The sequence below is a fragment of the Melanostigma gelatinosum genome, assembly GCF_949748355.1.
Source record: "Melanostigma gelatinosum genome assembly, chromosome: 8".
Classification (NCBI taxonomy): Eukaryota; Metazoa; Chordata; class Actinopteri; order Perciformes; family Zoarcidae; genus Melanostigma; species Melanostigma gelatinosum.
In genome coordinates this window covers 13,398,393-13,426,012 of record NC_136641.1, presented here as the reverse complement: position 1 = coordinate 13,426,012, position 27,620 = coordinate 13,398,393, and the positions used below count along the sequence as shown (strand labels likewise).

Genomic DNA, 27,620 nt, shown 5'->3' with positions numbered 1-27,620 from the left:
TAAAGCCTAAAGAACTTCCTCTGTTCTCTCATTTGTGTGTCAGACAACGTGTATATATACACGCCTTTTCCTCAGGTGTTTGTGGTTCTTCTGTAAAAACATGCAAGAGGGAGCATGCGGTCTCCTGATGTGTGAAGAGGGGGGGGGGGCACGGGGCACAGATCTGGTCAACACCAGCTGTCAGAGTGTGAGGTTCAGCCACAGGCCGAGGCCTCTTTTGCCTGTGGGGATAAACCTGACCCTCATCCTCACACACACATACATGACCAGAACCAGCCCCAGCCCCCACTCACACGTACCTTCCTCGTTCAAAGAGTTTAGACTAAAGCAGTGTCCTATACACACTACTGGGACTTCCCCTCGCTTTAGGCTGGGCCTCAGCACCACAAGGTTCTTTCTGTATTCACTGAAAATGACTACAGGGGAAAAAGTGACAATATATCTCAAATCTCCATTGTGGCGTTTAAATCCATGTCCATGCATGCAATGGTCGTAGACACAAAGGCCGGTGTCACCTTTAAGTTTAGTGGTGAATGCTGGCGAAAGGTGCAGTAAAGTAAAGGATACGTTGGGAATGGGAAAGCGGTGTCTGAGCATGTGAATACAGAGAGAGAAGACAGTAGTCAGGGCTGGGGGTGGGCGAGGAGTTGGCACAGAAACAGACCAGCCTGTGTTGCTGCTCTACCACCTGGGCAGAGAGTCTTGGCACGCCATCAGACGACACCCTGCCAGCCTGGCACAGCACTGCTGCCTCAGGGCTCAACACCCGCCTCCATGTACCCCTCCTCTTGGCCGGCCCGGCTCATAGCTCTCTCCAAATAGCCCGTCCTCACAAAGCCCGAGGCTGCCTACAGGTGTGCACGTGTACGTAGGACACAAATGACTCATTTCAGGTGCACTTCTGCATCAACATGCATGCAGACGCTTCAATTAATTTAAATCTTTAATAAAAAATTCAAGGGATATAATTGGATTTATTAAATGTCTTTTTCAATTTCAAATCTTAATCAAATTACATCATGAACATGTTTTTACTGTACAGGTGAAGTAATACAAAATTCAAAAGCAATAATATTCTAAATATAGATGGTTGATAAGGTGGAGAGCTCGACTGTGTGCATCCCGGAGCCTCAGTCGTCATCAGACAGCTCCAGGTCCTCCACCAGATCATCGTCTCCTTCTGCCAGCTTTATCAGAGCAGAGGAGGACAGCGGCTGAGGAACCTTGGAGGCCTCTTCGTCCTCATCTAGAACAGAGACAGGAAGCACTTAAACGTCACATTCAGCCACACGAGAATGTATGAAGTCTGCCATCTATCAAGAGGTAAACGTTTTGATAATCTGTGCACATTAGTCATTTTAAACGAGAACAAGTTCATTAATGTACAGCATTTTTAACAATTTGAGCTTCTCTTATGAAGACATATCCTCAAATTATTACAAAGGTGTTTCACCATAAACGTTTTACTTCCCCTCTGCACTGTTATTCATACAGTTCTGATGATTGAATGTATCAGTGCTGCTTTGGATTATTGCACTTTCATTTTCATAATTGGTTCATCTGTCTTTTCATTGGTAAGTATAAAATATCAAATTGCTTCTTTCGTCCGACCAAACAGTCCGAAACCCAAAGATATTTATTTTACAATAATATTAAAGTAAGAAGAGCAGCAAGTCTTCAGATTGGACAGGCAGGAATCTTGGGATTATTTAGCAATATTTCCATTAGCTTATCAAAATAGTTGCGATGAATTTTCTCTTGATTGACTAATTGATTCATCATTTAAACTTTGCAGCTCTACAAAAACGATTCACGGTTTTAGCCCTTATACCTGCTAATGACTGTATATACAGTAATACGCTCTCATCTGAACACTACATTAATAAATACATAATAAATGCACCGCAGAAATGTTTCAAAACTACACATTTGCTTCAGTATGCTTATTTTTTGGGGTATTGAGATTGTACAAACCTGAGTCTCCGCCCTCCTCGTCATCGCTCATGTCAGACGGATCAACATCCTCATCATAATCATCATCATACCCGCGGCCCTTTTTCCCTGAGGAGAGACAGTGAAGAACATTACGTTGAGTTTTGACATTCCTAAGTTTGCGTTGGTGCATCGCTGACGTCTGAGGACTTTGGAGACACCTATATGTGGGCCAGGCATCAGAGGCAGCTGGAAGTGTCTATTTCCTCCAGAGATGGAACTGAGAGTCGATTACAGACGCCGCTGCTGCTGCACAAACACCCATGACAGTTTACTACCGGCAATTTCAGACATCCTATGCTCACGGGCTAAATATAGCAAATGGAGATAGCAGGCAGGTTGCACGGCTACGAAGATGATGGGAGAGTCGTGTGTTGTCTAGCCAAAGGGACAACTGGGGTCCACCAGCTTTGAAGTAGAGGTGTGATGAGATTCTGGGGGCGTAGAGGAGAGGGAAGCAAAACAGAGCTACAATTACTACACCGCGCGCGCGCGGTGTAGCAATTCCTATCTGAATTTACGATGAAAAACGTACTATCGCTATCTCCCACTCTTTGATGCTCACATGGTCCGAGCAGACTTCAGTAGTACCTCAGACGTTGCCCCCAAATGACCTGGAAGATATATCCCCCACCCCACATCAATTTAAATCATCAGCCCTCTTCTCTCAAACTCCCCCTTTTTTCCGGAAGTGTGTGCGGCCACAAAGAGCTTTGGTGAGCCGCCCAAAAGCTTTTGGCTCTTTAAGACTGGACAGGGTGGTGGGTGTGCGTGTCTTTGTGTGCGCACGTGTTGCGAGGACATGCGGGGGCAGCTGGTTGAAGCCCACAGAGCCAGACAGAGCGAGCGAGAGAGCGAGAGAGAGAGAATGAAAGAGGGAGAGTGGGAGCGGCCACCTCTGGGCTGGTTTGAATTAGGAACCCCCGCTGGGATCCAAGGCTGTACTTCCTGTCGGGGGGGTTTCAGCTCGAATGTGTGTGTGCAAGGGGTGGCGGAAAGACGAGCGAGAGGGAGGGAGGGGTGGACGGAGAGTGAGAGGCGGAGGCTCGCCGCTTGCTGGCAGCTGCCCATTCGTTTGTTGGGACTCTCCCTACAATGAAGTCCAGATGCATTCAAAGAAAAAAATCCCCCTGCCGCCTACTCCTTTCCTCTGTGACCGTGCGGAGCGCCTTGTGCTGCTTGGAGCGCGTCCGAGTGTAAAGCGAGGTTGCAGCTGCCTGCGACCTGTGGACGACCCCAAGAGGACGAGTTCTGGGGCTAAAGAAAGATCAGGCTCACGGCTCTTCTCTGCGGAGAGACACAAATCATCTGATAAGCAGAGATTTTCTCTCGAGTTTGATTTTTTGAAATTGAATTTGCAGTTCCTCAGAAACCGCCTCTGTGGATGTTTTAATAAGTCGGAGCCTTGCGGATTCTGCTTTGCAGGTGATCTGCCTCATGTAGCCAAGCCTTTAAGATAGTGGCTGATAACAGCCTAGGAATAAACTGTCATCACCTCTTTAACTTCGCTTATGCGCCGCAGAACTCCAGGCTGGAACAAAACACAGCCCCCTAGAGGCCGAGACATCATAGCCTTCTGTTCCACAAGTAAAACTCCTCAGCAGGCGAATTTAAATGTGCGAGTGTATTTGTGAGTCAGCTTGCCTTTGATTTTGAGTTCTCCGTCATCGTCGTCCGATTCGCTGTCGGATTGAAACAGATCCTTGAACTCCTTCTTGTCCTCCACCTTCTTCTCCTGAATCTTCTTACGTTTGATCTCGGGGAGGTCCAGATCCTCCATCTTTACAGAACACAAACCCAGCAGGATAAATACACACACCGGTTCTGCCAGTAAAGCAATCCACTCCATAGCATTACTAATTCATGTAACAAAGCTACTATTGTGAGTAACAACGGCATTCATAAAGAAAAAGCCAAAAGTGGTTCATGATGGATTCAGTAGGATGAGGTTTGGATAGTTACCCTTTCTTTGCCAGAGATCTCCAGCTGGATCTCCTTCTCCCTCAGCTTCTTCCACTGGCTGTAGTACCTGCTGAGAGGAGTCCCCTCCTCCTTCATCTGCTTCTCCCAAGCCGCCTGACAAACGAGACAACATTTTTGTTAAAGAATGTACGGTTGGCGTGTGCGAGTGGGTGCCAGAGTATGGCGGTAGTTATTTCAGCAGAATCTCTTAAGAGGAGCCTTTCTGCAGTTTCATTCAGGTTCCAACATGATGGTAATAACGAGTGGCCTTCCTTCGCAACTTTACATCAAGTGACCCGGAGAAAGTGATGGACAGACGAGTCAGTGGTAAGAGTCAGAAGATGTGGAAAAGATAGATTGAAGGTGTCTGAAATGGGAGACCTGAAGATCTTCTCCAGCCCCTAAAGGTCTGTGTGGACGACATCGATTAGGCCCAATCACATTATCCGACCAACAAATCCAATAGAGAAAACAGGCCGCGGCCTCCTGCGCCCGTTAGCTTAACACATTTACCACAATTTACCATGCCGCTATTAAGATAAGTGACGTGTGCACACGCACACACACAAAAGACAGCATAACAAAATTAAACTCTAAAAAGCTTCTGAATTCAGCCTGGACTCAAAACATTTCCCCGTAGAGGCGGCAGAGAAACACGAGAGACATCAGAGTGGAACCTGGGCGGAGGCAGGGAATCACTAATTAGGCTAGCTCTCAGTTTGGGTGACATCAGCAGGGGGGGCTGTGGCCGGAGGGAGGCCGTGGCCTTTCCCACAGCAGCAGCGAGGCTGTCCCCTCTCCTCCGCCTGCGGTGACACCCACTGCTGCCCCGATGCCAGGGAGGGGATGCCATGGCGACAGCCTCGGCTGTGCAGAGAGCCGTGGCGACAGGAGCTGGCGCTGTCGCGGTGCCGTGCTGTCTGTCTGTTGTACTTTGTTAACACACACACACACTTCCATGTGTGTACGCACACACATTTTCTCATTAGCTCAATTACACAAACCAACCTCTTTAATTTCATCCTTAAACACTCTTAAATATTAATTAGCCGTACATGTCAAGACTCTCAGGAGCTGCAAAGCCACATAAAAGCACGTTTGTGTGGACAGTTTGTGTTGGCAAGTCAACACAGAACACACACTAATGGCTGCTCATTCGGGCAGAGGCGGCCCTGGTTCAAAAGCACATAAGAGCTTCCAATAACCACAGGGTCATTCTTAACCAGGCTTAGAGTTATACGGGGAAGTGGCCTCCATTATCAGTCGCCCACTGTCGGGTTCAACAGGCGACGGCCTGCTGTGTCCGGTTCAGCTGGACAAGAGCCCAAATAAGAAATGTGAACGGTTACCTTCGCCATGCAACTGGATCACACTGATCTTTCTGATGATTCTTAAAAACATTTATATAAGACACACCTACATGTTAATGTAACCAGACATGACTAATCTAAACATGTTGTATTGTTGTGTAAACAACTGATATTTAGACAATCATTGAGTGAAATTTCCACAGTATGTCATAAAAATGCAATACAAGTACGAATTAATAATATGTCATAACACTTTTTTGTACAGTATGCCATAACAAAATGTCATAGAAAATGGCATAGTATGCCTTAAAATGCAAAAAAAGGAAAACTTCAATATCATAGTATAGTTTGTCATAAGAAACTCATAGTATAGTAAGTAGGAAAGAAAGTCATTAGTATTTCTTAGATGTCATGAAGAATATTTGTGTCATAGTCGTAAGCCCTTAAATGCAATACAATAAATGTGATAGTATAGTCTGCCACGAAAATGTAAAAAGTATCAGTAGATAAATGTGTAGTATGCCATGAAAAACACAAAAACTTCATAGTATAAAATGTTCTAAATGCCATTTTATCCTATTAGACAATTAGCATATGAATTTATGTAAGCCCTATGCACTCGTTTTTTCCATACTATGAGATGAAGGGGACAGCGCAATGAGGAGGACAACACAAGCTCAAGGGCAGATTTGCCCCGGTTCATGATGTGGTGTGTTCAAGGACCCAAATGCAGACTTGTTTTTTTTTGTTGTTTTTTTTACAGTTCTACAAAACTTGTTCTACAAAACTTGTTCAAGAGTTTTTTTGTGTGCGTGTTTTTGAGTGAGAGAAATAAATGTTTTGTAGAACAAGTTTTGTAGAACTGTAAAAAAAACAACAACAAAAAACAAGTCTGCATTTGGGTCCTTGAACACACCACATCATGAACCGGGGCAAATCTGCCCTTGAGCTTGTGTTGTCCTCCTCATTGCGCTGTCCCCTTCATCTCATAGTATCCCAGCCTTTCAGAACCCGTTGGTGAAGGTGGATTCTTTCACACTGTTCCGGGCTGTTAGGATCCACTGGCAGACTTGAGAAAAAGCTGACCTTCTCTGCTCATAGCTCTGAATAGCATTTATGGCTAACTGGCTTGGCCAGTTGCTGCTAGCACAACAGCTATTCAGAGCTATGAGCAACAACAGTTATTGCCTCATTGCTTTTCGTTTGGTAGTCTTGAGAGACCTTAGTCTGTAATGCAAGTATGTCTGCATGAAAAGATGTACAAAGATATATTATATATTCGCTAATGCTAATCGCGGTTAGCATTTCCCCATTGGCCGTAATGTTAAAATTAGCTTAGAAGCTAGCGACATGTTATGATGTTCATAGAAGACAACTTTAGTACTGTTGAAAGCATCTTGCTGTTCAACGGGGACACCTGCGGCTTATAGACCAGTGCGGCTTATCTGTGTACAAATTCTTTTTTTCTTTTAAAAATCAGCTGGTGCGGCCAATATACCGGTGCGCTCTATAGTCCGGAAAGTACGGTAACTGTGTTTGGACAAAAACACAAAAATATATTATTTACTTCTATATACTTATTAGGAACAGAAGAGCCAAACTGACAATAACTACAAACGGACAGAAGAGGTTAAATAAGGACTCTGGAAAGGCAGCCTGTAAAATCAGGACAAGACTGTCCCTCCCCCGCCCTCCCTCCCTTCTTTCTTTCACACACTCACCACAGCAGTGGCATCGGCCACTCCAAAGGCAGCCTTCTGTCTCCGTCCTGTGATGTGGCTGCTGTTCTCCTGTACCTTTTCCAGCAGCTGGCGAATCGGCTTGCAGTAATTGGCCACTTTGCATTCCTTCAGGAACGCTTTCAGCTGCGGGGACATGGAGGGGGAGTATGAGAAAGAGGAACCTGTGTAAAAAATAAATTTAAAAAACCATCCAGTCCACCCATACAGTGCGTTCAGGCACAGCAGAGGAGGGTTTGTGGTTGTTTTCCCCGAGGAGAGCAGGTTCAGCCTGGCAGATCCTGAATCATTTATTCAGACAGGTTTTAAACTCTGGGAATTAGTTTAGACTGAATCAATTCTGCATCACCTGTGTGCGTGTGTGTACAAGGGTATGGGGAGATAAAGACAGACCTGGGTCATTCCAGGATCAGTAGGTGGTGTTACCTGAATGACAGTGGGCAGGGCGAGCTCTGGGAACCCGATGGAGCTGTGCTGAGTGTGGAAGTATTCCAGTATGAGGTCATACAGCTGGTCAATCAACCCGTCCTAAAATGCAACAGAACAGCAAGATTGGCAAACAATACCGGTACTCATCCTTAAGACATGCACGTAAAACGTGTTACTGTGCACCTATATTCAGTACATCACGAGACCAAAACACATCAGGACTGATATCCGTGTTAGCATTTCACTGGTTGACAGCTCAGCTTAGCTTAGTCTGTTCCAGAGCTCTGAATCTCTGCCCACATCTCACTTCAGACAGGTCAGGTGTGCCCACTGATGGTTGTTTCTTCCGGTTAAAGAAGCAATCAGAGCTTAGAAGGAGTCATTCAAAATCAGAATGCATCTTCCTACAAAAACAACTTAACTTAATGAAAAACAAAATTAAACAAAATGGTGACGAGCATGGACGAGATCGACGCAGCTGTACAAGTGGTTTTAAGTCCAAGCCAAAAAACAACAACTCCTAAATCAACATATTACTTTGATCAGCGATCGCTACCACAGGGTCCACTTGAACAGAAACAGGCGGTTCTGTCACTCACTATTGTTTCGTCAAACGAAACAACTCTGTCCCGTAAACATAAACATGTCAAGACTGAATGATTGAATGAAGTGAAATGGCAATTCAATCTCCAGTCGTACCAGGCTAAGTTAACTACGAATGGGCCCAATACATATTCATGAAGCCATAAAACATGCTGGACTTAAAATAGAGTGATTCAAATGCAACTGACAAACCTACTTAGCTAGAGCAAGCCAACACATCTACATTACTCGACACGTACATAGTTCCCTCTCTTTGTTCATACAAATGCAAGATTGTCGCGCCTATGCGGTCTAGTAAGCGTTGAGGTTTAGAGAGATCGTTGCTCGTGTAGTCAGGTCTGCTGTGTGTCTATGAGGCAGGGGTTCGTGGCAGCTACCCAGGTGACACGCAGTGGAAGGGCGCAATGTGGAAATAGCATTCACTAAGACTTCAACCACTAATTTGATCAGCCGCTGCTGCAACGAAGATCACAAGCACCGACACGAACCGGAGCACGCACCGGGCAGCGACGCACCAGAACGGTAGACTGTCCCACTCTCTCCCTTCACAAGTCGTGGATCTCACCTTATAGGCTTTCTCCATTAGGTTGATGTTGCTCAGCTTCAGGATGACTGCAAAGTTGATGGGTTTCTTGCTCATTCGCACTGGTTTCTTGTTGAAGTCCACCTGTTGGACGATCTATAAAAGGAAAGACAATGTTGAATTCAGACCCAACTGCTCAGAAATGCTCCATTTTCTTGGTAGTGTAGTATAATGCATACTATGAGAACACGGTACATGGACCCAGAGCAAAACACGGGGGCAACATCTGACCTGATAACCGTAGTTTACTTTTGTGATTATTGTTTCCCATCAGTCTTTTGGTTTGTATTTTGCAAAAGACATGACTCATCCTCGACCTGTTGTCCAATAATCTATGTAACTAATACTCTTTTTATTAGAACTTCCATATTGCTCCTACTCAGTGTCTGAATTTAGCATTTAATAAAGCTACATTTTCTTCTTCCCTGGAAACATCAGTTTTTCAACATAAGGAACCCAATTGAACAACCACCGTTTATTATCAATTATCATTCTGCACAGTTAATTTTACATCCTGCAGTGTTACTGAGGCGACACATTTCTATCTTACTCTGTGAAAGTACATTCTAGCCATTGTGTGGGCTTTTTGTCCACACGCTTTAGCTTTCACATCTGCCCACAATGCGCAAGTGAATTTCTGTCTTGTATTTGTGTATCGAGCTATTTCTGACTCCCCGTATCTCTGCATTTCTGTGCGTTTGTGTGTGTGGTCGTTACTGTGCTCAGTGGGCGGAGCAGAGCAACGCTCCTGGCCGGTGCTGTCTGTACAAACATAGGATGTGGTGGCGGTCTGCGGGGGAGCCAGGGGGAAGTGGGAAGGCATGGGCCAACCCTGGTGCATGCACATACACACAAATGAACACACACGCACACACACACACACACACACACACATATCCACGCACAGCTAGTGAAGCAGGAAGCTCCAAATCATACATCCCCCTTGGAGATGCGAGAACACACACAGGCACAGACACACAGGAGGAAGGGGCTGCTTCTACTGCTCTAATTAAAACAGTAGCAGCGTACCTCAGCCTGCCTTTAACAAGGGGAACAGTAAGGGAGAAAAAGCACAGGAAATATCGTGCGTCACAAATAAACACGGTTTGCTGTTGGGGGGCTAGCGGAGGGGGCTCCGAGTATGTGTACGGGGAAAAAGAGGTAGAGAGTGGGCCATAAGCAGGGAGGATGTGGTTTGCACAGCGTGTTAGGACCAGCGTGTAAACCACAACCGAGCCTTTATCGCTTTGGTCAAACTGCTGCATGCACACACACACTTTCAAACAAACACACACACACACAACAAGCATGCACTGACCAATCCCAGCAGGCCAAGCTAGTCGCTGTCGCCAGCACACCGCTCTCTGGCACATGACAGCACCGCCCCACGGCATGCATACACACTTGTACACATTCGCACACAAAAGACACACCGACCGCACGATCACATGCGCAACACCTGACCCAGAGAAAATGTTGTCAGTTGGTGATCTGTGATTGGTCTGATAACAAAAGGTGTCTCTCACAAGCACACACACACACCTATCTTTCTATGTGTTTCCCCCTGAACTCCTTCAGTTGTGGCCGTTGAGACCAAAATGCATTTCAGACGCCACTGATGTTTTCCACAGCAAACCACCGACGGAACATTTCATCACACATCTACTTTTTTTATTGTTTCCGTTTGAGACAAAGACAACCAACTGACTTTTGTTTATTCTGCATACTTCAAAAGCATTTGAGGTCTTTCAGTTGAGTATACTGGTTAGAAAAACCATTTCAACTGCTGGAAACCTGACAAGCTGTATTAATCCCGTCAGATCCACATGTATGCACTGTGACTGCTGGTCACTGGAGATGAGGTCTTACCTCCAAGAGGAAAGGCAGCACAGGTACAAATGTGTTGGTGCTGCCCGACAGCAGGATGAGGGCTTTGCAACAATGCATCCTCAGAGGGTAGTATCTCGATGTGGGCACCAGTCTGTTCAGGAGCAGAAAACAGTGGTTAATGTCTCCACCTGCTGTTGGCAAAATGTACGGTGACATGGTTTTCATACACCCCCAAATTTCAGATTGACCACCTTTAACAAATTGATGATTTTAGACTTTTGGGGGATGAAATCCCAATCATTCATTTTGAATACATTTTTTTTTTTTTTTAAATCAGGTAACTACATATAGTTTTGTTCAATAATATTGTTATATGTAAACAAACTCAATTTTTTTGCAATTTAGTTATCAAAGAGGAGTGATAAAGATATGTCCTGAAGGCAGTTCAGTTATTACCTTAAGTCAGTCTTAACATTACCCTCTATGCGTGAATTTTCCGCACCACTACGCCCTCTGTGTATAATCGTACCTTATTTATCTATTTTTGACAGCAGTCATTCTGTCACTCATACAGTTTTGTCACAGCAGGAAACCCTTTATTCTCAATGCCCATCGGCACCAACTTGGTGTTTAGTGTCTTGCTCAAGGACCCTTTGACATGCCATGAGGAGGCGTCTGGGATCAAACCACCAACCTTGTAATTAATGCACGATCTCCTGAGTCACAGCCGCCCCATAATAAGAAACAAAAGAAGCCCTGTGTTAATGTGTTGATGGTGTCTTGCGTCAGGTACTAATGAGCTAATAAAAGGCCGGTTTGATAGATCCATGAGTTTACGGGTTTATCGGACACCCAAACTGCAGATTTCGTAATTGTTTGACTAAAAATAGATTTCTTTGAATTTGGCAGGTGAATCCACAACTTTTTAGATAATCACTTCATTTTCCTTTAATTTTTCAAGCAAAAATGCCAAAAGTTTGATTGTTCCAGCTTCTCACGTTTGAGGATTTGCTGCTTTCCGGCGTCTAACATAAATTTCAACCAAATATCTTTGCACACAATTAGTTGATTAGATAAAGTGTATTCATCACGCTCAGTGTATTCCACTGATGTTGCAGTTAGTATTAATTGTGTGTGTTTTTCCACTGCGAGTACCGTACATTTTCCCGCTCTAAGGTTTGATACTTACAAAACTAATAACACTACCCACAGCAAAATACCTTCACTAATCAAGCACTGAATCATCGTTCCTTAGCATTTAGAGAATTCGAACAGCTCTTATCATGGCGGGCACTTAGATACTTCCGGGTCATTTCACTCCGTTAGGAACCTTCCTAAGCAAGAAGGACTATTCGACCCCAGCCCTGGTTTATTTTCCCGTGAACTAGACTGTCGGCGTTTCTGTCGTGACCAACACACAGCTATGTCACGTCAGGTGCATTGATCAGGCCCCAAGGAGGCACAGTGTCATGTGTGAAGTTGTTGGTATGCATGGTTCTGGAGAAAGCAGCAACACCACAGGACAAGCATCCGGACCGTTCTGAACAGGCATGTTTTAAATGGGCGACAGCAATAGTGTGCGTCATTCACAAAAAATACAGAACTTTTCACCAGAAACAGCTTAAAAGAAATAAATTTAAAAAAAGACTTCTGACTGCTTCATTACAGAGACACTATAATGGATTATTCACTCAGGATGATACAAGTACCTCTGAAAATCTCACATTTTTGCTAAACTTTATTACATATGCAAGTCATAAATAATAACAATGTATATAAATATACTCACTTCACGGTGCCGATTATGACTTGGCAGAGTGGATAGATTAGAGGCTGGAGTACATCACTGGGGTGCAAGGTGCTGAGGACCCGACACCAGAGGTACAGGCAGTGGATATACTGCCAGTTATACACCGACTGGTACGTTTCCTACAGAACACACACACAAGTCGGTTAGTGTCTTATTATAGGTGCTTAAAGGTCTATGAACCGCCATAAGATCTGATCTCTTGGGTTCTATTATATTATTCTTCTTATATTATCTTCTTGATAACGTGCTTCGCTTAGCTGGCTAATATTAATAATAATCAGGCAAAAAAAGTTGTGCAGCGGCCGCATGACAGTTTAAGATATTGTAATTCATTCCCATGAATGCTGCTCAAGAGTATTCACAGTGACTGGCTCGTCTGTCGACAGCGTGGGTTCTCTCCCCGACACATTCCTGCTTATAACGGCGCTAAACCGCTGTTTTTGGTGAGAAACTTGAATAAATACCAGAAATATTAAATAGTTATTAGAAAGGGAATTATGACCTGCTTAACTTCCTAACACTAGCTCTAGGCAGCTTATAATACATAATTAAAACAATAAAAGTCAGGGTGTTATTTTAACCCATTTACTTCCTAATCATTTGAATTGTGTTTTTATTCGACTAACCACTATAGATGACAACAACAAAGTATAACATTAAGTTTAGATTGACATTGGAACAGTTGGAATTACTTTTCGGGATGTTCCTGGACAATGGTAAAAAAATTTAAACAAAGAATCTGCCTAGAAAATTGCAATAGGTACATCTCTAAGAATAATGCTTTATTCACTCGTAAAAATTATTAAATGTGTCTTTATATGTCAAAGTATGCTTCTTCAAAGCTTCCATAAGCTCAAAAGCAGACCGTCTCCCTGAGCACATACACACAGTCTAAAACCAACCTTTTTCTTCATGGTCATGGCGTTCCTGAGGTGGATGGCTAACTGTCGGATGTAGATGAAGGCGTGCTGGTAAGTGGCCTGCGTGTCCAGGGAGTACATCTCTGTGAGAGTTCGCTGCATGAAGTTGATCATGGGCAGTGCAGTGGGAGATGTGAACTTACAGTTTTGTACATAGGAAATGTACATTTGCTGCAAAGAGAAAGAAAAACATCATAAGCAGGACAAGTGAAAATACTCACTGGTTCTACAAGCTAGGTGTGGTTTTAAGCATTTGGAGTAAACATCAAATTAAAAAGAAAAATAACTCTTTTTACTTTCTAGTCTTTCAAGAAAACAGTCTCAGTGAATTCTGGTCCACAGTAAATCCCGGTCTGCTGAATGCGCTTCTATTTCTGTTTCACTTTGCATTCAGCTCACCTTGAGAATAGGGTTAAGATACGCGTCCTGCTTGTGTCTGCAGATCTTGTTGAGTGCCAGGAAGGCGAGAACCCGACTCGTCTCCTCCCCTGTACTCCACTGCTTCATCAATTGCTGCACACAAAGACATGAGACGGCTTATAAGCAAAAAATGACATGGAAAACTCTTTAGCAGCGTTAAATTGAGGACGACATTCCACGGCATCCTGTGATAATGTACGCGTTACCTTGACCAGGTGACGACACTGTTTGGGTAGAGAAAGGTAATACGGTACGAGCTGGTTGGCGTGCCGCAGGACTGCACCGATGACTGTAGCCTCTGTCAGACAGGATAACAACTACAGGAGGAGAGTGAGACAAAAGAGACGTTAGAGGAAAACAGAGGTTAATACAGGGATGTTTTCAGGACGCATCATGTACAGCTTGGTTATAAATCGATTGTTCTGTGTCAAAGAAAAACATGCATCTGCACTTTCTCTACTGCATCTCATCCCGTCCACCTCCCAAGAATACAAGAAGCAGAACTCAAAGGGAAAAAAAGCTCAGACAGACAGCGAGACACTTGAATCGAAGAGCAAAACAAACCTGAACGACTCCACCGAGATACATCTTGATGTCAACCTGATTCTTCTGCCACTTTGGACTCGACGATGGGAGCACTAGCCTGAGAACAGAACGAAAGAAACAGAAGTGAGAAATGAACCATCTTTCCACAGCTACATTAAGACTATAAAGAGGATGCAATTTTTAAAAATGTGACATCTGTTTCATACTTTTTTTGGTCTTTTGCTGGCTTCAGGTTGAGCATCCTCTGCAGGGCAGCATTAATATCTCTGATACAGAACAGGACCAGGGCGTTGAACACTGCAGACAGTACAGGGAAAGAGATATTTATGCATATTTCATTGTTTATCATTCAGTAAAATCCTCTCAATTCAATACATTCAGATTAATCAAATATGTCGCTGTATATTTGGTTAAAAATAATCCCAAACAGTGCTGAGGTTGTGGAGTTGAAACCAATGTCTCTCATTTTTACCACATCTGGTTGTTTAGGTCATTGCCGAACCCACTGCTGTGTATTATTATATGCACTGCTACAGAAAGTTTCTGTTATGTTTTTATATAAAGATGAATGTTACAGTAAACAAATGCATTGAATACAAGTAGTGCCGATACTTTATCAGTATTATCAGTAATATGCCGGCTCTTCTTACTGTAGTAAAATTGATGAAACTGTGAACACCACCACACTGGAAATTTCAAACTGAATCCCGACACCAATGATATTTGGGGCAGTTTTTTTTATTTTATATTTACACCTGTGAGCTACATTTTAACACCAACCTAAAATACATATGGGGGAGTCAAACCTCAATAATTTTTGGTAATGATCTAATGTGTCTTTGATATCGCCTCAGTGCCGAAAGCTGGCATCAAATATCTGGTCAGCTTTATTCATTTCTGATAACCAGATTTCCAATTTAAAGCAAAATTTGGCAGGGTGCATTTCATTTAAAGCTGCTATACATTGATATATTTATAATAACAAATATCATAGGGATGATGGTGTAATATTTTATGTAAATGCAACAGTTTGAATTCACATGTCAAACATGGTATCCTACCTGAGCTGTCAGCAACTTTGTATCGACACTGAGCCCCTCCTTCGCCCTTGGTTGTAGCCACAGCAGCCTTAAAGGCCTGGGTGATTTCTCTGAAGAGACGGGAGCTGGGTTCCTTCTTCATTGCAGCTTTCCAGTCTGCAATCATTTTCTCTGTGACTTTGATGGTCTCCACTGCCTTCTTGGATTTCTCTGAATCTTTCTGACCCTCGTTATCGTCGTCACCAGAGTCAACCTCCTACATGCAAACCACCATAGTATGAAGACCCTTGTTTTCACAAATTAACTCAATCATTACCTCACACCCCAGCCCACCTCCAGTGCAGATGGCAATTTGTGATATTTCTTCTCATCCTCATCATCAGAGCTGTCTGTGTCGTCAAAGTTTAGGAGCGTTTGGTCGTTTGCTTGCAGAAACTTGTAGAACTCTGGATCTTTGTTCTGTAACCTGGACAGCTGCTGCTTGTGCTCATTGGCTTTACCTTTTTTCCCATCATCCCTATGGAGAAAAAGACACCCACAAAAACACAAGGGAATTGCTCGTCTGTACTCGATAGGTTTTCATATTGTTATTACCATCACTACAAAGATACAGTATACACAATATAAATTACACTAAATCAAAAGACCCACGTGGTGAAGGCTTCAGGTTTCAGCTCTTTCTCCTTGTTCGGTTTATTGAATCCATTCTGCTGGTCAGTCTCTTCATCAGATTCACCTTCACTGGCAGAGTTCAAGCCTGACAGCATAAACTCATCCACACTGAGGTCTTCTAACTTCCTACAAAAACAAAACAGTTCAACATATAAATTGGCCAACATGTGTGTGAGGGTTTATATGATACGTTATGGATTCCAGTATCAATTCAAACGTTTTGTTTTTTTTACGCTGCCAGCTTGTCTGATAACAAGTCAAATCGCCTTAAACTTTCGTGAAAATCCTATTTTCATCAAAGAGAAACTTAACATGTAGCTGGTGTTTGATTTAAGCTAACGCTGGCTGCTTCCAAGAACACCTAAGCTAGCGCTAACACAGCATGGGAGGCTAACACACTTTCGCACACGTCAGCTAAAACGAGTCTTAAAACCTCACAAATACACGGACTATACAGACAACACTTACACTTATAAAAACAAAACACATTTGCAACTCGTTAATGCTCTAATTATATAGCACATAGTAAAGACAATCTCTACATGCCTTTTCTGCTTCCCTGCCATGCTGGATCCGAAACGTGACTACCTCAAACATCAATACCCACAATGCCCCTGTGCAAAACTAAGTTTCATGGGTGCCAACCTCCTAAACCGTAAAATAGTTTACAAATGTAATATAATAAGCGTATTTCGTTTAATCCAACACTGTATGGGAGTTTATGGTTCGTTTTTGATAACGTTGATGTATTACAGCATAAAACATGTGACACTATCAACACTTAATCTAAACATAAATTGAAAAAAAGCAAGTCGGCGAGCACCGCAAACTCGATATTTCAGTCATAACTGGGTCCAAGAACAAGCAGTGTTTTGATGCTACATGTGATTTTGAATTAAATGATCGGCTGCCTTCACGAGACACAGGCAGCTGTAGATTCGCAGAGCAGTGGGGGCTCTTTTTCATTCATTGTCCATCACGTTACGCAGCCACAAAGCTGGGTAAGCTCACAAACAGGAAGAAATCATTGCTATCATATCGACGACGGCTAGTGGTGAGTCCTGCTTTTAGCTAACGTTAGCCAACCAGCCCATACATTGGCTACACATTATGACTTATGACAGTCGTGACTTTTATTTTATCCTCATACAAACCTATCACATTCACAGTTTCAGCGCGTGTATCGCCTTAAAAACTAGCGTTTTAGAATCGGTTCATTCTTGAACACAGAGTTTATGTGTTTGTTAGATTTGGTGACCGGACCAACCGGGGCGGAGCATGGTTCAGGTTCTGACCAATCATTGCGCTTCTATGTCAAACTCCGCCTTTCGCGCTCGCTAGGGCTCATTTATTGAACGCACTTCCTGACTCTGACCAGACAAAGGGGGGCGCTTAAGGTCGTTTATGTCACTTCGAATAGTAAACAAACAACCATTGTAGACGTTTGACATGTGCGCTTAAGAAATAGCTTCCTGTGCATTTCTAAACGTGCAACCTCCGTCCATCGGCATCATATTACAACAGCAGGAGCAGTTGCTACTCTCCTCTCCAGCAGATCCAGCTCCACCTTAACATACGATGTCAGCTTTCGTGCAGTTTTTTTGCATTGACGTCAACCACATACAGCACGAAACAGAGGCTTTCTTCATATTTCGTATGCTTGAGTTGAAATATGGACAGATATCCAGACACTGGTGCTAGTTTTAGACCAATCTGACTGCGACAGTGGCTAATTTATCGCCCAACACTTTGAGGAAGACACTGCGTCCAAGGATACCCGCAACACATCCACCGGTAAAGAAATGACACATTCATTCTCTCTATTGCTGTTGCAGCAGCTGTTATTCAAAATAGATGGAGTGGGGGTTGGGGTTTATGTAAAGCACACAAGGAGGCTGTCAATGAACAGAAACATCCTTCAGGTGTCCAAAAGAGATTACAGTGCAGCGCTTTGTCAAGGAACCACATAGTCTTTGGGTGGAGAGGGGAGAGAATATTTTAAGAGACAAGCCTGGTGAACCTGATGAACGGGACAAGTGCTTTACTCTGTTAGTTTTAGCTGTGACAATTGTGTTTTCACTTCTGCCTCAACCTCCTCTGTGTACCCATGTCTCCATTTGCAGCATTGTTCTACGCTATTCCCTTGGGCACGAGAGCAGATTGTCCCCTCAAAGAGGAACATGGTTTTTGTGGTCCATTGTGTTTTGGAAAATGGGACCTGAAACTAGTCGCCAGGCAGCTGTGGTGACATTTGATATGTTCCTCAGTGGAACAGTGCAGAGTATTTTCAGTGCCTCTGAACAGATGACAACATAATTAAGATGCATTTGTTCTCAGTGCCTTGGGGTATTTGGCCGGAAAGACATGTGAAACTCAAGTTCATCAGAATAGATGTGTTGTTTTGTTTTAGCCTGAAGCGTTTTATGTCTTGGACTTCCAACTGGTCAATATTGTTCATTGATGAGGTTGTGGTGGCTCCATATTTGTTCTGATAAGCTTGTGTTGTTGTCACAAACAACCCACTATATTTACAAACCCCAATAACGAATTTAAAATGAAAAGTAAAGCATCACTAGAGGATAAGGATATTTTAAAACAACACACGATGTGGACGCTCTGCATCACAGGAGTTCAGAGGCTTTACACTTCAAACCACTCTTATCTTCTGCTCATATGTTTATTTCTCTGCCCTTGTAATGTATCACAGCATCCAATTCAGTATATTTGAGTGAAAATATTCTCTTCCTGAAGTCTGTTGTAGGCCGGTGATGCTTCTAATTCAGTAACTTCATTCAGTAGTTTGCCTCAGTGCATCCTAAATATTTATCAGACAACAACTTCTAAGATGCTGCGTGACGACGGTTATGCAACATTCTGAAGTGTGTTCTCCATCCGAGAGCAGGGCGGATGAGAGGCTAACTCAGGCTACATCCTCCTCTACTCCCACCCTGCACACCCGAGGCTGCAGCTGGGGTAAGGTGGGTGGGGTGGGGGTGGGGCTTCCACAGCTAATTCTGGTGCAATTAAACTGGCCAGTCAGGAGTCATTGTAATAAGATAAACTAAGACTGTCCAATAGATGAGAAGCCAGCATTGAGAGGATTCCAGTTTAAGTTTCAGTAATAATGTCCGTTCTCTGTTGTCATAATGTGATTTAAGCAGTCTTGACACCGAATGTCAAATAATTAGGCCAGCTAACCCACTACACTTTGTAATACTGAGATGTCTGTCATGCTGGTAGGCTTCCTGTCATAGCTGTCAGGTTGGGTACTATAACAGAAAAAACAGGTGCAATCATTGTTCAGGACACCTGTCATAACACCTGCCTCCCAGCAGATCAACTAAGATCTCGCAGGTGACATTTTTTCATAATGACAAGACATTATTAAAAGTTAATGACACTGGTATTAACACACAGGAAAATGTTTTTCTGCACGTTTCAGTTGCCCAGAGTGCGGCCCAGGCAAGAACCAGCGACCGCCACATCAGGCACCATGATGGAGGGGGGCATGCAGCTGCTCAACCGCGACGGCCACAGCATCTCGCACAACTCGAAGCGCCACTACCACGACTCCTTCGTGTCCATGAACAGGATGCGACAGCGTGGCCTGCTGTGTGACATTGTGCTCCATGTCTCCAACAAAGAAATCAAGGCGCACAAAGTGGTGCTGGCATCCTGCAGCCCCTACTTCCACGCAATGTTTACCAGTAAGTACAGTCCACACACACTGCTTTGCTTTGTCCCCAAAATCCATGAAGCCCAGCATGTTGCATGCCTCAGACCCATTAAGCACTGACATCAAACATGCTGCAAACGTGCATCATTTTGCTCTGTTGCTCAGAGTTTGATAACACAACACGTAGGCAGTGAATGCCACCTCATCCACTCAGCAGCATCATCGCTTCCTTTCCCCTCTTCCTGTCTGGGGCACTGGTGGTCAGATGAGGTGTGTGTGTGTCTCACATTTCCTCCCAACACGAGACCTTTTGTGAGGGTACAATGTATCTCCAGACACTCAGTTGTCTGGCTTTTAGTCTCAGCTGCCAGGCTTCCTCTCGTCTGACCAAGTCACTAATTGGCCCATTTTAACAGAATCTGCACATCTTTCATGATCATCCAAACAGCAGCACCACAGCTCCCCTTCAGACATTGTGTCAAGACTGATGTTGCCTGACGCATAAAAGAATGATCGCAGTCACTTCGACATGACTGGGGCATACTGGTTATAATTCATCGGAAAAATGTCACGGCTCTATTTCTGTGCGGTCATGCAGATGAGATGTCGGAGAGTCGGCAGACCCATGTGACCCTTCATGACGTCGACTGTCAGGCTTTGGAGCAGCTGGTCCAGTACGCCTACACAGCAGAGATTGTGGTCGGGGAAGGCAACGTGCAGGTGGGAGATTTCAGATTGATAGACTAAATTAGACTTGTACTTTGACCCCATTCATCAAACTGACTCAGTGTATTTCCACCTGTAATTGAATTGCACGCTTTCTAGACGTTGCTCCCGGCAGCCAGCCTGCTGCAGCTCAACGGGGTGCGGGACGCCTGCTGTAAGTTCCTCCTCAGCCAGCTGGACCCATCCAACTGCCTGGGCATCCGGGGCTTCGCTGACACGCACTCCTGCAGCGAGCTGCTCAAGTCAGCACACAAGTATGTCCTGCAGCACTTTGTGGAGGTGTCCAAGACGGAGGAGTTCATGCTGCTGCCACTTAAACAGGTAAGGGCGATGCTTTCTCCTGTCTCCTGCTGCGTGTGAATGAAGTAGTTTTAAAGGTGGCATATTCAGAGTGGGAAAAAGTTGCTGGTAGATCCATATGCCGGTAGTAGTAATGGCTCCCTCAGTTTGCCAGTCATTTGCTAAATTGATTTAGCAGTGTTGTTATATATATATATATATATATGGTTGTACTGACAGCCTCTTAGTGTCAATGTACGTTGAGCAGGGTGTTCTTAAAACTTACAAACTATGATGACTGAAATAAGGCAGTCAGGTGTGGGATGGGTTTGTGCTGATGTCGAAATAAATAAGAGAACTGCATCGTCTTTGATGTTAAATTGTGTCTGTTTCAAACAAATGCCTTGTCAGGCGGCAAAGAACAAAGTTAAAATGACAATAAGCATCACTTTGCTGCCATCTTTCACACCTCTATAGGGAAGAATCCCCACTGTACTAAAGAGTTTGTGCTTCATGAGAGTAAAACGCTAAGCTTCAGTCTCTGTCCGTGGCCTTCACAGCCCTGAGACTGAATCTGCATTGGGAGTGTGAATGGAGTGTCCATTAAAACAGTCAAAGTTAAGCTGCATAAAGGCAGTCGATTGCCTTTGGCTCATCGTCCCATTAGATCTGCAGCTGTTCCGCGTCTGTAGTAAATCTGCATCAGATCTCGATTTATGTACTGGATGCTCGAAAGGACTCTGAGCTCACAGAGATGTGAATTATGTCCCACATTTATGTCCATGTTGTTACGCCTAGACCTTCTGGGTAGTGTTTGTTGCCACAGTCTGTTCCTGTTGTGTTGTCTATCACTCACCTTGTCTCTCGTTTCAGACACCCCCCCTCCCTCGTGTGCCGTCCTCCTGGGTGATTACAAGCCCCGCCCTCATTGCTTCCACCTGGGCCTCGTTCCCCTGTGTATTTAGTCTGTGTTTCCTCCTTGTCCTGTGCCAGTTTGTCTCGGAGATGTTTGAGGAGCGTATCAGCGATATTTCCCTGTGTGCCTCTCCTGTGTACCGAACCCTGATCAAAGTAAAGAACTTGTACGTGGAACCTATCTACCTCGCCTTGAGTCTGCTTTTGAGTCCTAATCCCTGTGGGCCCCAGACCCCCCTAACACATGTTCTGCGAAGGAGGTGGCGAGGCATGGCAAGGTTGTGACTCGTCTGATTTGGTGATGCTTCTCCGACGTAGCATCACATGCATGACATTATAAAGACAACAAAGGATGGATGCATCCTAATTATTGTGTCGTGGTCCAAACCCATTCATACATCCCTCATTCCTGCTGCCACACGACAAGGACGGTTATTACACAATCCCCTCCACATACACGCAATCTCTCGTCTGAGTTAATGCTCCCTTACCTCTGCATGTACTGCATCACATAACCCGCGGGGCGGGGCAGTGGCAGTGGCAGTATTTTCCTGTGTGACTGTGGATTAGGGCAGGCTGTTCCTGGGAGGCTGCTAACTGTTGCGCTGATCTGGCCAGGCTAGACAGCTGCAGCGGCTGGCTGCTCAGGCCCCACCCAGCCCTGCCAGCTTTGGGTTCATCTGGGAACAGTGCCAGCCAGCCACTCAGACTGCAGCACTCGGTGTGCTACACACATACACGTAGCGGTAGCAGTAACTTAAATGTATCACTGACCACTACACACACACTGACCGTAATATAACACACAGGCATTATTGTGCTTTGCTTGAATTTGAATTGAGGGATTCTGTTTGATGAGTGTCATTTTGATACGACGCGGACTAAACAGAGCCTTTCCCTCTCAAATATCAGTCTGGATAAAGTACAACTAATGAGAGGAGAGAGAAGAGATGCAACAGCTCATCAGACAAAGTCAGGTACAATGTGCAGTAACTAATGCTGCCCTTGGTCAACACTATTTACTTCCTGTGTGTCAATAGGTTTTTGGGTCAGGGAGCTTTTAATGTCACTGTTCCTTTTTCTTCAAAAGCTAATTCTGCTCGTGCTTTTCTGATGTTCACAGTTGAATTAAAGGTACTGGGAGTTTGAGTTTGGGGAAGTTGCTTTTGTAAAAGATTATATAAAATGTCTCTGCCTATCTGCTTTGTCTTGTCCATCCAGGTCCTGGATTTGATCTCCAGTGACAATCTCAACGTGCCATCTGAAGAGGAAGTGTACCGGGCTGTGTTGAGCTGGGTGAAACATGACATAGATGGACGAAGGCAACATGTACCCTGGGTAAGGCTTTCTTACTTATTTCTATATCAGTTTTACCGTACTCTGGATAAAAAAACACCTCATCACATTTCCTCCTTTCCCTTCTCCTGCCCCTGCTAGCTGATGAAGTGCGTGCGGCTGCCACTGCTGAGGCGAGACTTTCTGATGAGCAACGTGGATACAGAGCTGCTGGTGCGACACCACTCGGAGTGCAAGGACCTTCTGATCGAGGCTCTCAAGTACCACCTGATGCCCGAGCAGAGGGGAGTCCTCAGCAACAGCCGGACGCGCCTGCGACGCTGTGAGGGTGCAAGCCCTGTGCTCTTCGCCGTTGGTCAGTGTGCCCCCGAAGGTACCCAGTAGGGTACACCTAGGCCACATTTTGGGATTTTTGTAGCATTTGTAGTCATTTAATGGCTTAAATAGTTTCTAGATCTTAAGAATATAATATGCAGAGACCTTGGCCTCTCCCTGTATTTTCTCTTTTCTTATTTTGCTGTGTACAGGACATTCCTAGGCATCCGCAAAGAGCTTTTGGGCCCCACGTGGGGGTCTAACCCGTTCAGGTGTTCAAAACATGCCCCTCGGTGTCTGATACCGAGGCACAAGGCCCCGTTTAGCATCCGTATGATACGAAACGGCTGTTTTTTGACGACTGATGAGAGCAGGTTGTTACATCGTTGTGTTTTTATGTGCATGTATAATGCTGCTGTAATATTCTCAAACTGTCACTATATTCTGACAAGTACATGAGACAGATAATCTGTGAATAAATCAGGTTCCCTCTGGCTCTCGTTAGTGCAACCAATCAGAATCAAGGAGTCTCTACACGGTGACAATCCCCACCTGTGAGACTTGTGAACGCCGATCAAACTTTAAAACTAGACAGCGCTGATCAAATATGAATCAAGATTCTGTTACTGCATTGACTGTTCCTCAAATATTTTCAGAAACATTTAGTTGCACTGTTTAGCTGTAAAATGAGAATGTTTGCTTCACTCAGACTGTATTCTAAATTCAAATATATATTTAAATATGAAAATATTCGCTCGTGAAAAAAAGCTGCACTTCGGAAGTCACACATGTCACTTTCATTCATTTGAATAAAATGTAAGTTAAATTAAGCCAAAATCATCCCAAAACTTAGCAACTTGGAAAAATCCTCTGAAATGATGGCACACATTGGCCAAAATCACGATGTTCCTTTTATAACAACAGATTTTCATATTTACTTTACTGCTTGATGTCAAAGCATTGTTCTTCACCATATTGTGTTTGCGTGTGCGTCTGCAGGTGGCGGCAGCTTGTTTGCCATCCACGGAGACTGCGAGGCGTATGACACCAGGACGGATCGCTGGCACATGGTGGCTTCCATGTCCACTCGGCGGGCACGGGTGGGTGTGGCAGCCATTGGGAACAGACTTTATGCCGTTGGAGGGTGAGTGTAAGAACTACAGCGTTGACCTTTGAGCTCGTTAAAAAACTAGTTAACTAGATTAAAAAACTAGTTAACCCACCATCTCTTCTCAAACACTACATTGTATGATGTGAACTTAACCTGATTATAAAAAGAAAGCTTTGGCAGGCGAAAAATGTGGATGATAATAATCCTTGTGCTCCTGATGAGCTGTTCAGTGCTTTCCTCAATACAAATGCCTCTTTAACTTGTCTCGGACGGACATGGATGTAAACTGCAACATGACTAGTTTTCAGAGAATTTAAGGCAACATGCTTCCACGTCAGGCATCAAAAAGCTGCTTCTGATTCATTTATATCCACGCCTCCTCAGGTATGATGGCACCTCAGACCTCGCAACCGTGGAGTCCTACGACCCCATCACTAACTCGTGGCAACCGGAGGTTTCTATGGGCACACGGAGGAGCTGCTTGGGTGTAGCCGTCCTGCATGGCCTGCTGTACGCTGCTGGTGGTTATGATGGAGCCTCCTGCCTCAATAGGTACAGACACTTTTTTGGTGATGAATGCTTAAACATCGAGACACTTTTAAGCTACATTTGCTACATTCTTGGATCTTCTGTTGCTGTTTTTTGTAGTCTTGATGTTGTTTTCTAGGCCGGGTCTCAAAGACAGCTTCTCTAAATAAGGCAGCCTTTCAGCGTCATCACTATAAAATCAAGCAAGTCTTTCTCTTCTCTTTCAGTGCGGAGCGTTACGACCCTCTGACCAGTACATGGACCTCGATTGCTGCCATGAGCACCCGTAGGAGATATGTCCGAGTAGCGACTCTGGGTAGGAACTTGCCAAAAAACACAATACCGTGAACATGCTGTTCTACTGTATGTTTATGTTTCACTGTTTGCCATTCATGTTTGAAATCAAGAGGGACATACCATCTTGGTATTCGACTGCTAATATTTACATTGTTGAGTGTTTACTCCCTTCTCCCCTCCAGATGGCAGCTTGTATGCAGTGGGAGGTTATGACAGCTCCTCACATCTCGCAACAGTGGAGAAATATGACCCCCAGGTAAACGGCATGCTGTTCAATTTATCATCAAAGTAACTTGTCTGTTGCCAGGATGAACTCAATGTGAAGACCAAACCATCCTCTACGAATGTATCTATGACCCTGTGACCAATGCTCAGTCTCTTTATGCAACGAACAGAGCAACACGTGGACGGCTATTGCCAACATGCTGAGTCGGCGCAGCAGTGCCGGGGTGGCCGTGCTGGACGGCATGCTGTATGTCGCAGGGGGCAACGACGGCACCAGCTGCCTGAACTCTGTGGAGCGGTTCAACCCCAAGGCCAACACCTGGGAGGGAGTGTCCCCCATGAACATACGCAGGTTAGCGGGCACCCGGAATTCATACAAAACAGAATAGTCTAGTTCAGGTCCAGCGACCAAAGATGTCTTTCAAAGCAGGTATCGTTGTTAAGGAAAGAAGTGAAATCAACTCTTCAAACCGTGAACAATGTGACAAATCCAAAATGTGTAGCTAACGGTGGTAACAGGGCAAACAATGTAATAAAATGAGACACTCCTCAGCTATCAGGAGGACCTGGTTCTACTGGTCCAACTGCACAAGTTAAACTCACAGTCATTACAAGCTGAAGTGCATTGGCCTCGGATGCACTCAACATTTTTGTCTGGGGCCTGGCCACCTTTTATCCTTCTTGTCAGGCCCGGTCTGTTCCTAAAAATACTGTGGTACCCCCAGTTTTGCTTGAAACTAACTCGAAGACAAAATCTCGTTTGAAAAGCTAATGAACTGTGTCTGTGTTGAGCTTGTAAAAAAGGTACCCCTGCTGCGATGATTTAGCTCTGTGGAAAATCTTTACTCTTCAAGGCGTACGATTTGGGGCATTTGGATGTCTTCCTTACTGCCTAAACCTTCTTACGGCATAAACATCAAATGACCTATTTTCAGTCGGCTCTTTCTTATCTCTTAGAAGAGGAAACGTGTCCTACGGGTGATCATCAAAGCACACACTCGCAGCATTTTACTGATATAAGATCTGCATCAGAGAAGGGGTGATTTACAGATGTAGCAGTGTTGCATTTGAGAACACATTAGCAGATTCACTTATTCCCCAGGCTTCTTGACACACACACACACACTCTGAGACACACTTTGTGTGTGAGTCAGTATCCTGTAGGAGCAGGGAAACCTGACAACAAGGGACGATGCAGCCCCATGAATAACCCATGTGTTAATCAGCTGTGTGGCTTTGAGTGCTTTTCTTATCCAGTTGCTGAGAGACTCCATTTGTACAGTCCAAAACATTACGCTGTATTGACCACTAATCTATCACTCTTCAGTTTTACACGTGCCAATGTGAAAATATTGTAGAATAATTGTCTTGGCCAAAATAATCTCACGATATTGTGATATGACTGTAGCGTGTAAAAACGTATTTCTCTGAGATGGCAGAAAATGATCTTTTTATTGTCCCAACAAACCATCACCTTTTCCACTGGTCCACTGCTAAGATTAATAATTAAGGGAAGTATCCTCAAACTGTGTGGCACAGAAGGAACTCACCATTGTGTCCACTATTAGTTAATGCGATAATAATGAAGCTTCAGTATTTTCTAAATTCTAAAATATCAGCTATTGTCCCATCTGTGCATCTCATGATCTCTTTTGTCATCTTTCACTTTTTCTACACAATCACTGGTTATGTTCATGCACCGGTCTTGTATTTTGTGAATGTAATACAAAGCCTACACTGCACCCACTCTAAATGAACAGGTGCTGGCTTCTATCGGCACTCTGTAATAAATGCATGGACATAATTATTCACTCCTGATAAGTGCTCCATAAAGTAATTCGAACATGGCATATGCAAAATATAGCTCGACAAGACACGTTGGATTTATATATTGAATTTGATTATTTCCTCCTTCCAGGAGCACCCATGACCTGGTGTCTATGGATGGCTGGTTGTACGCGGTGGGAGGTAACGACGGCAGCTCCAGCCTCAACTCCATCGAGAAGTACAACCCACGCAGCAACAAATGGGTCGCGGCCTCCTGCATGTTCACCCGGCGCAGCAGTGTAGGCGTGGCTGTCTTGGAGCTGCTGAACTTCCCACCACCCTCCTCACCCACCCTCTCGGTTTCCTCCACTAGCCTTTGACACGGGGTCACCGCTTGGCTGACTTCAGCCTCTGCTGCTCCAGCCCAGACTGGCTCTGGGAAGAAACGCAACTGCTCGGTTTGAGACTGGGAGGAGGACGGGAGTGGACAGGTAAATGGATGGAGGGGGGGAGAAGAGAAAGAGGGAAGATGAGAATAAGGCTCCTGTGGTCATTAATGTACAGTAGCCTCCAAAATTAGTGGCGCTCGTGGTAGAGGTTGGCCAACCATGGTTTACAAAAAAATGACA

General features: G+C 44.4%; 2 protein-coding genes across 3 annotated transcripts; one reads left to right on the top strand and one right to left on the bottom strand.

Annotated features, from left to right (window-relative positions):
* Positions 1-966: 966 nt before the first annotated feature.
* On the bottom strand, positions 967-17,030 carry noc2l (NOC2-like nucleolar associated transcriptional repressor). 2 transcript variants are annotated; one of them, XM_079274394.1, is made up of 18 exons: positions 17,011-17,030; positions 15,836-15,982; positions 15,518-15,701; positions 15,206-15,440; positions 14,351-14,441; positions 14,163-14,241; positions 13,805-13,915; positions 13,578-13,691; positions 13,161-13,349; positions 12,238-12,377; positions 10,488-10,599; positions 8,601-8,714; positions 7,430-7,531; positions 6,986-7,129; positions 3,955-4,068; positions 3,637-3,772; positions 1,975-2,061; positions 967-1,246 (listed from the first exon to the last, which is right to left on the bottom strand). In XM_079274394.1, the coding sequence occupies exons 2-18, from the start codon at positions 15,949-15,951 to the stop codon at positions 1,131-1,133; spliced, it is 2,184 nt and encodes a 727-aa protein (XP_079130520.1). In that variant the 5' UTR covers positions 15,952-15,982; positions 17,011-17,030; the 3' UTR covers positions 967-1,130. The 2 variants fall into 2 exon arrangements, with proteins under 2 accessions (XP_079130520.1, XP_079130519.1); XM_079274393.1 differs by lacking the exon at positions 17,011-17,030 and adding an exon at positions 16,399-16,463 and having other exon boundaries at positions 15,836-15,978.
* Positions 17,031-17,593: 563 nt separating this feature from the next.
* On the top strand, positions 17,594-27,371 carry klhl17 (kelch-like family member 17; the record flags this gene model as incomplete). Its single annotated transcript, XM_079274395.1, has 12 exons — positions 17,594-17,650; positions 19,299-19,563; positions 20,131-20,252; positions 20,358-20,579; positions 22,674-22,790; positions 22,890-23,103; positions 24,063-24,207; positions 24,559-24,726; positions 24,930-25,018; positions 25,182-25,255; positions 25,395-25,576; positions 27,143-27,371. The coding sequence occupies exons 2-12, from the start codon at positions 19,350-19,352 to the stop codon at positions 27,369-27,371; spliced, it is 1,776 nt and encodes a 591-aa protein (XP_079130521.1). The 5' UTR covers positions 17,594-17,650; positions 19,299-19,349.
* Between the last annotated feature and the right edge of the window lie 249 nt (positions 27,372-27,620).

What these genes read in the sequence shown, in the direction of transcription:
- noc2l (XM_079274393.1), bottom strand. Translation starts at nt 16,422, where the DNA reads ATGGCAGGGAAGCAGAAAAGGCAT. An exon ending in AGTGTCGTCACCTGGTCAAG is followed by an intron (nt 13,692 to 13,804) that starts GTAACGCGTACA and finishes CTTTGTGTGCAG; the next exon opens with CAATTGATGAAGCAGTGGAG. An exon ending in AGATCTCTGGCAAAGAAAGG is followed by an intron (nt 3,773 to 3,954) that starts GTAACTATCCAA and finishes TGTTCTGTAAAG; the next exon opens with ATGGAGGATCTGGACCTCCC.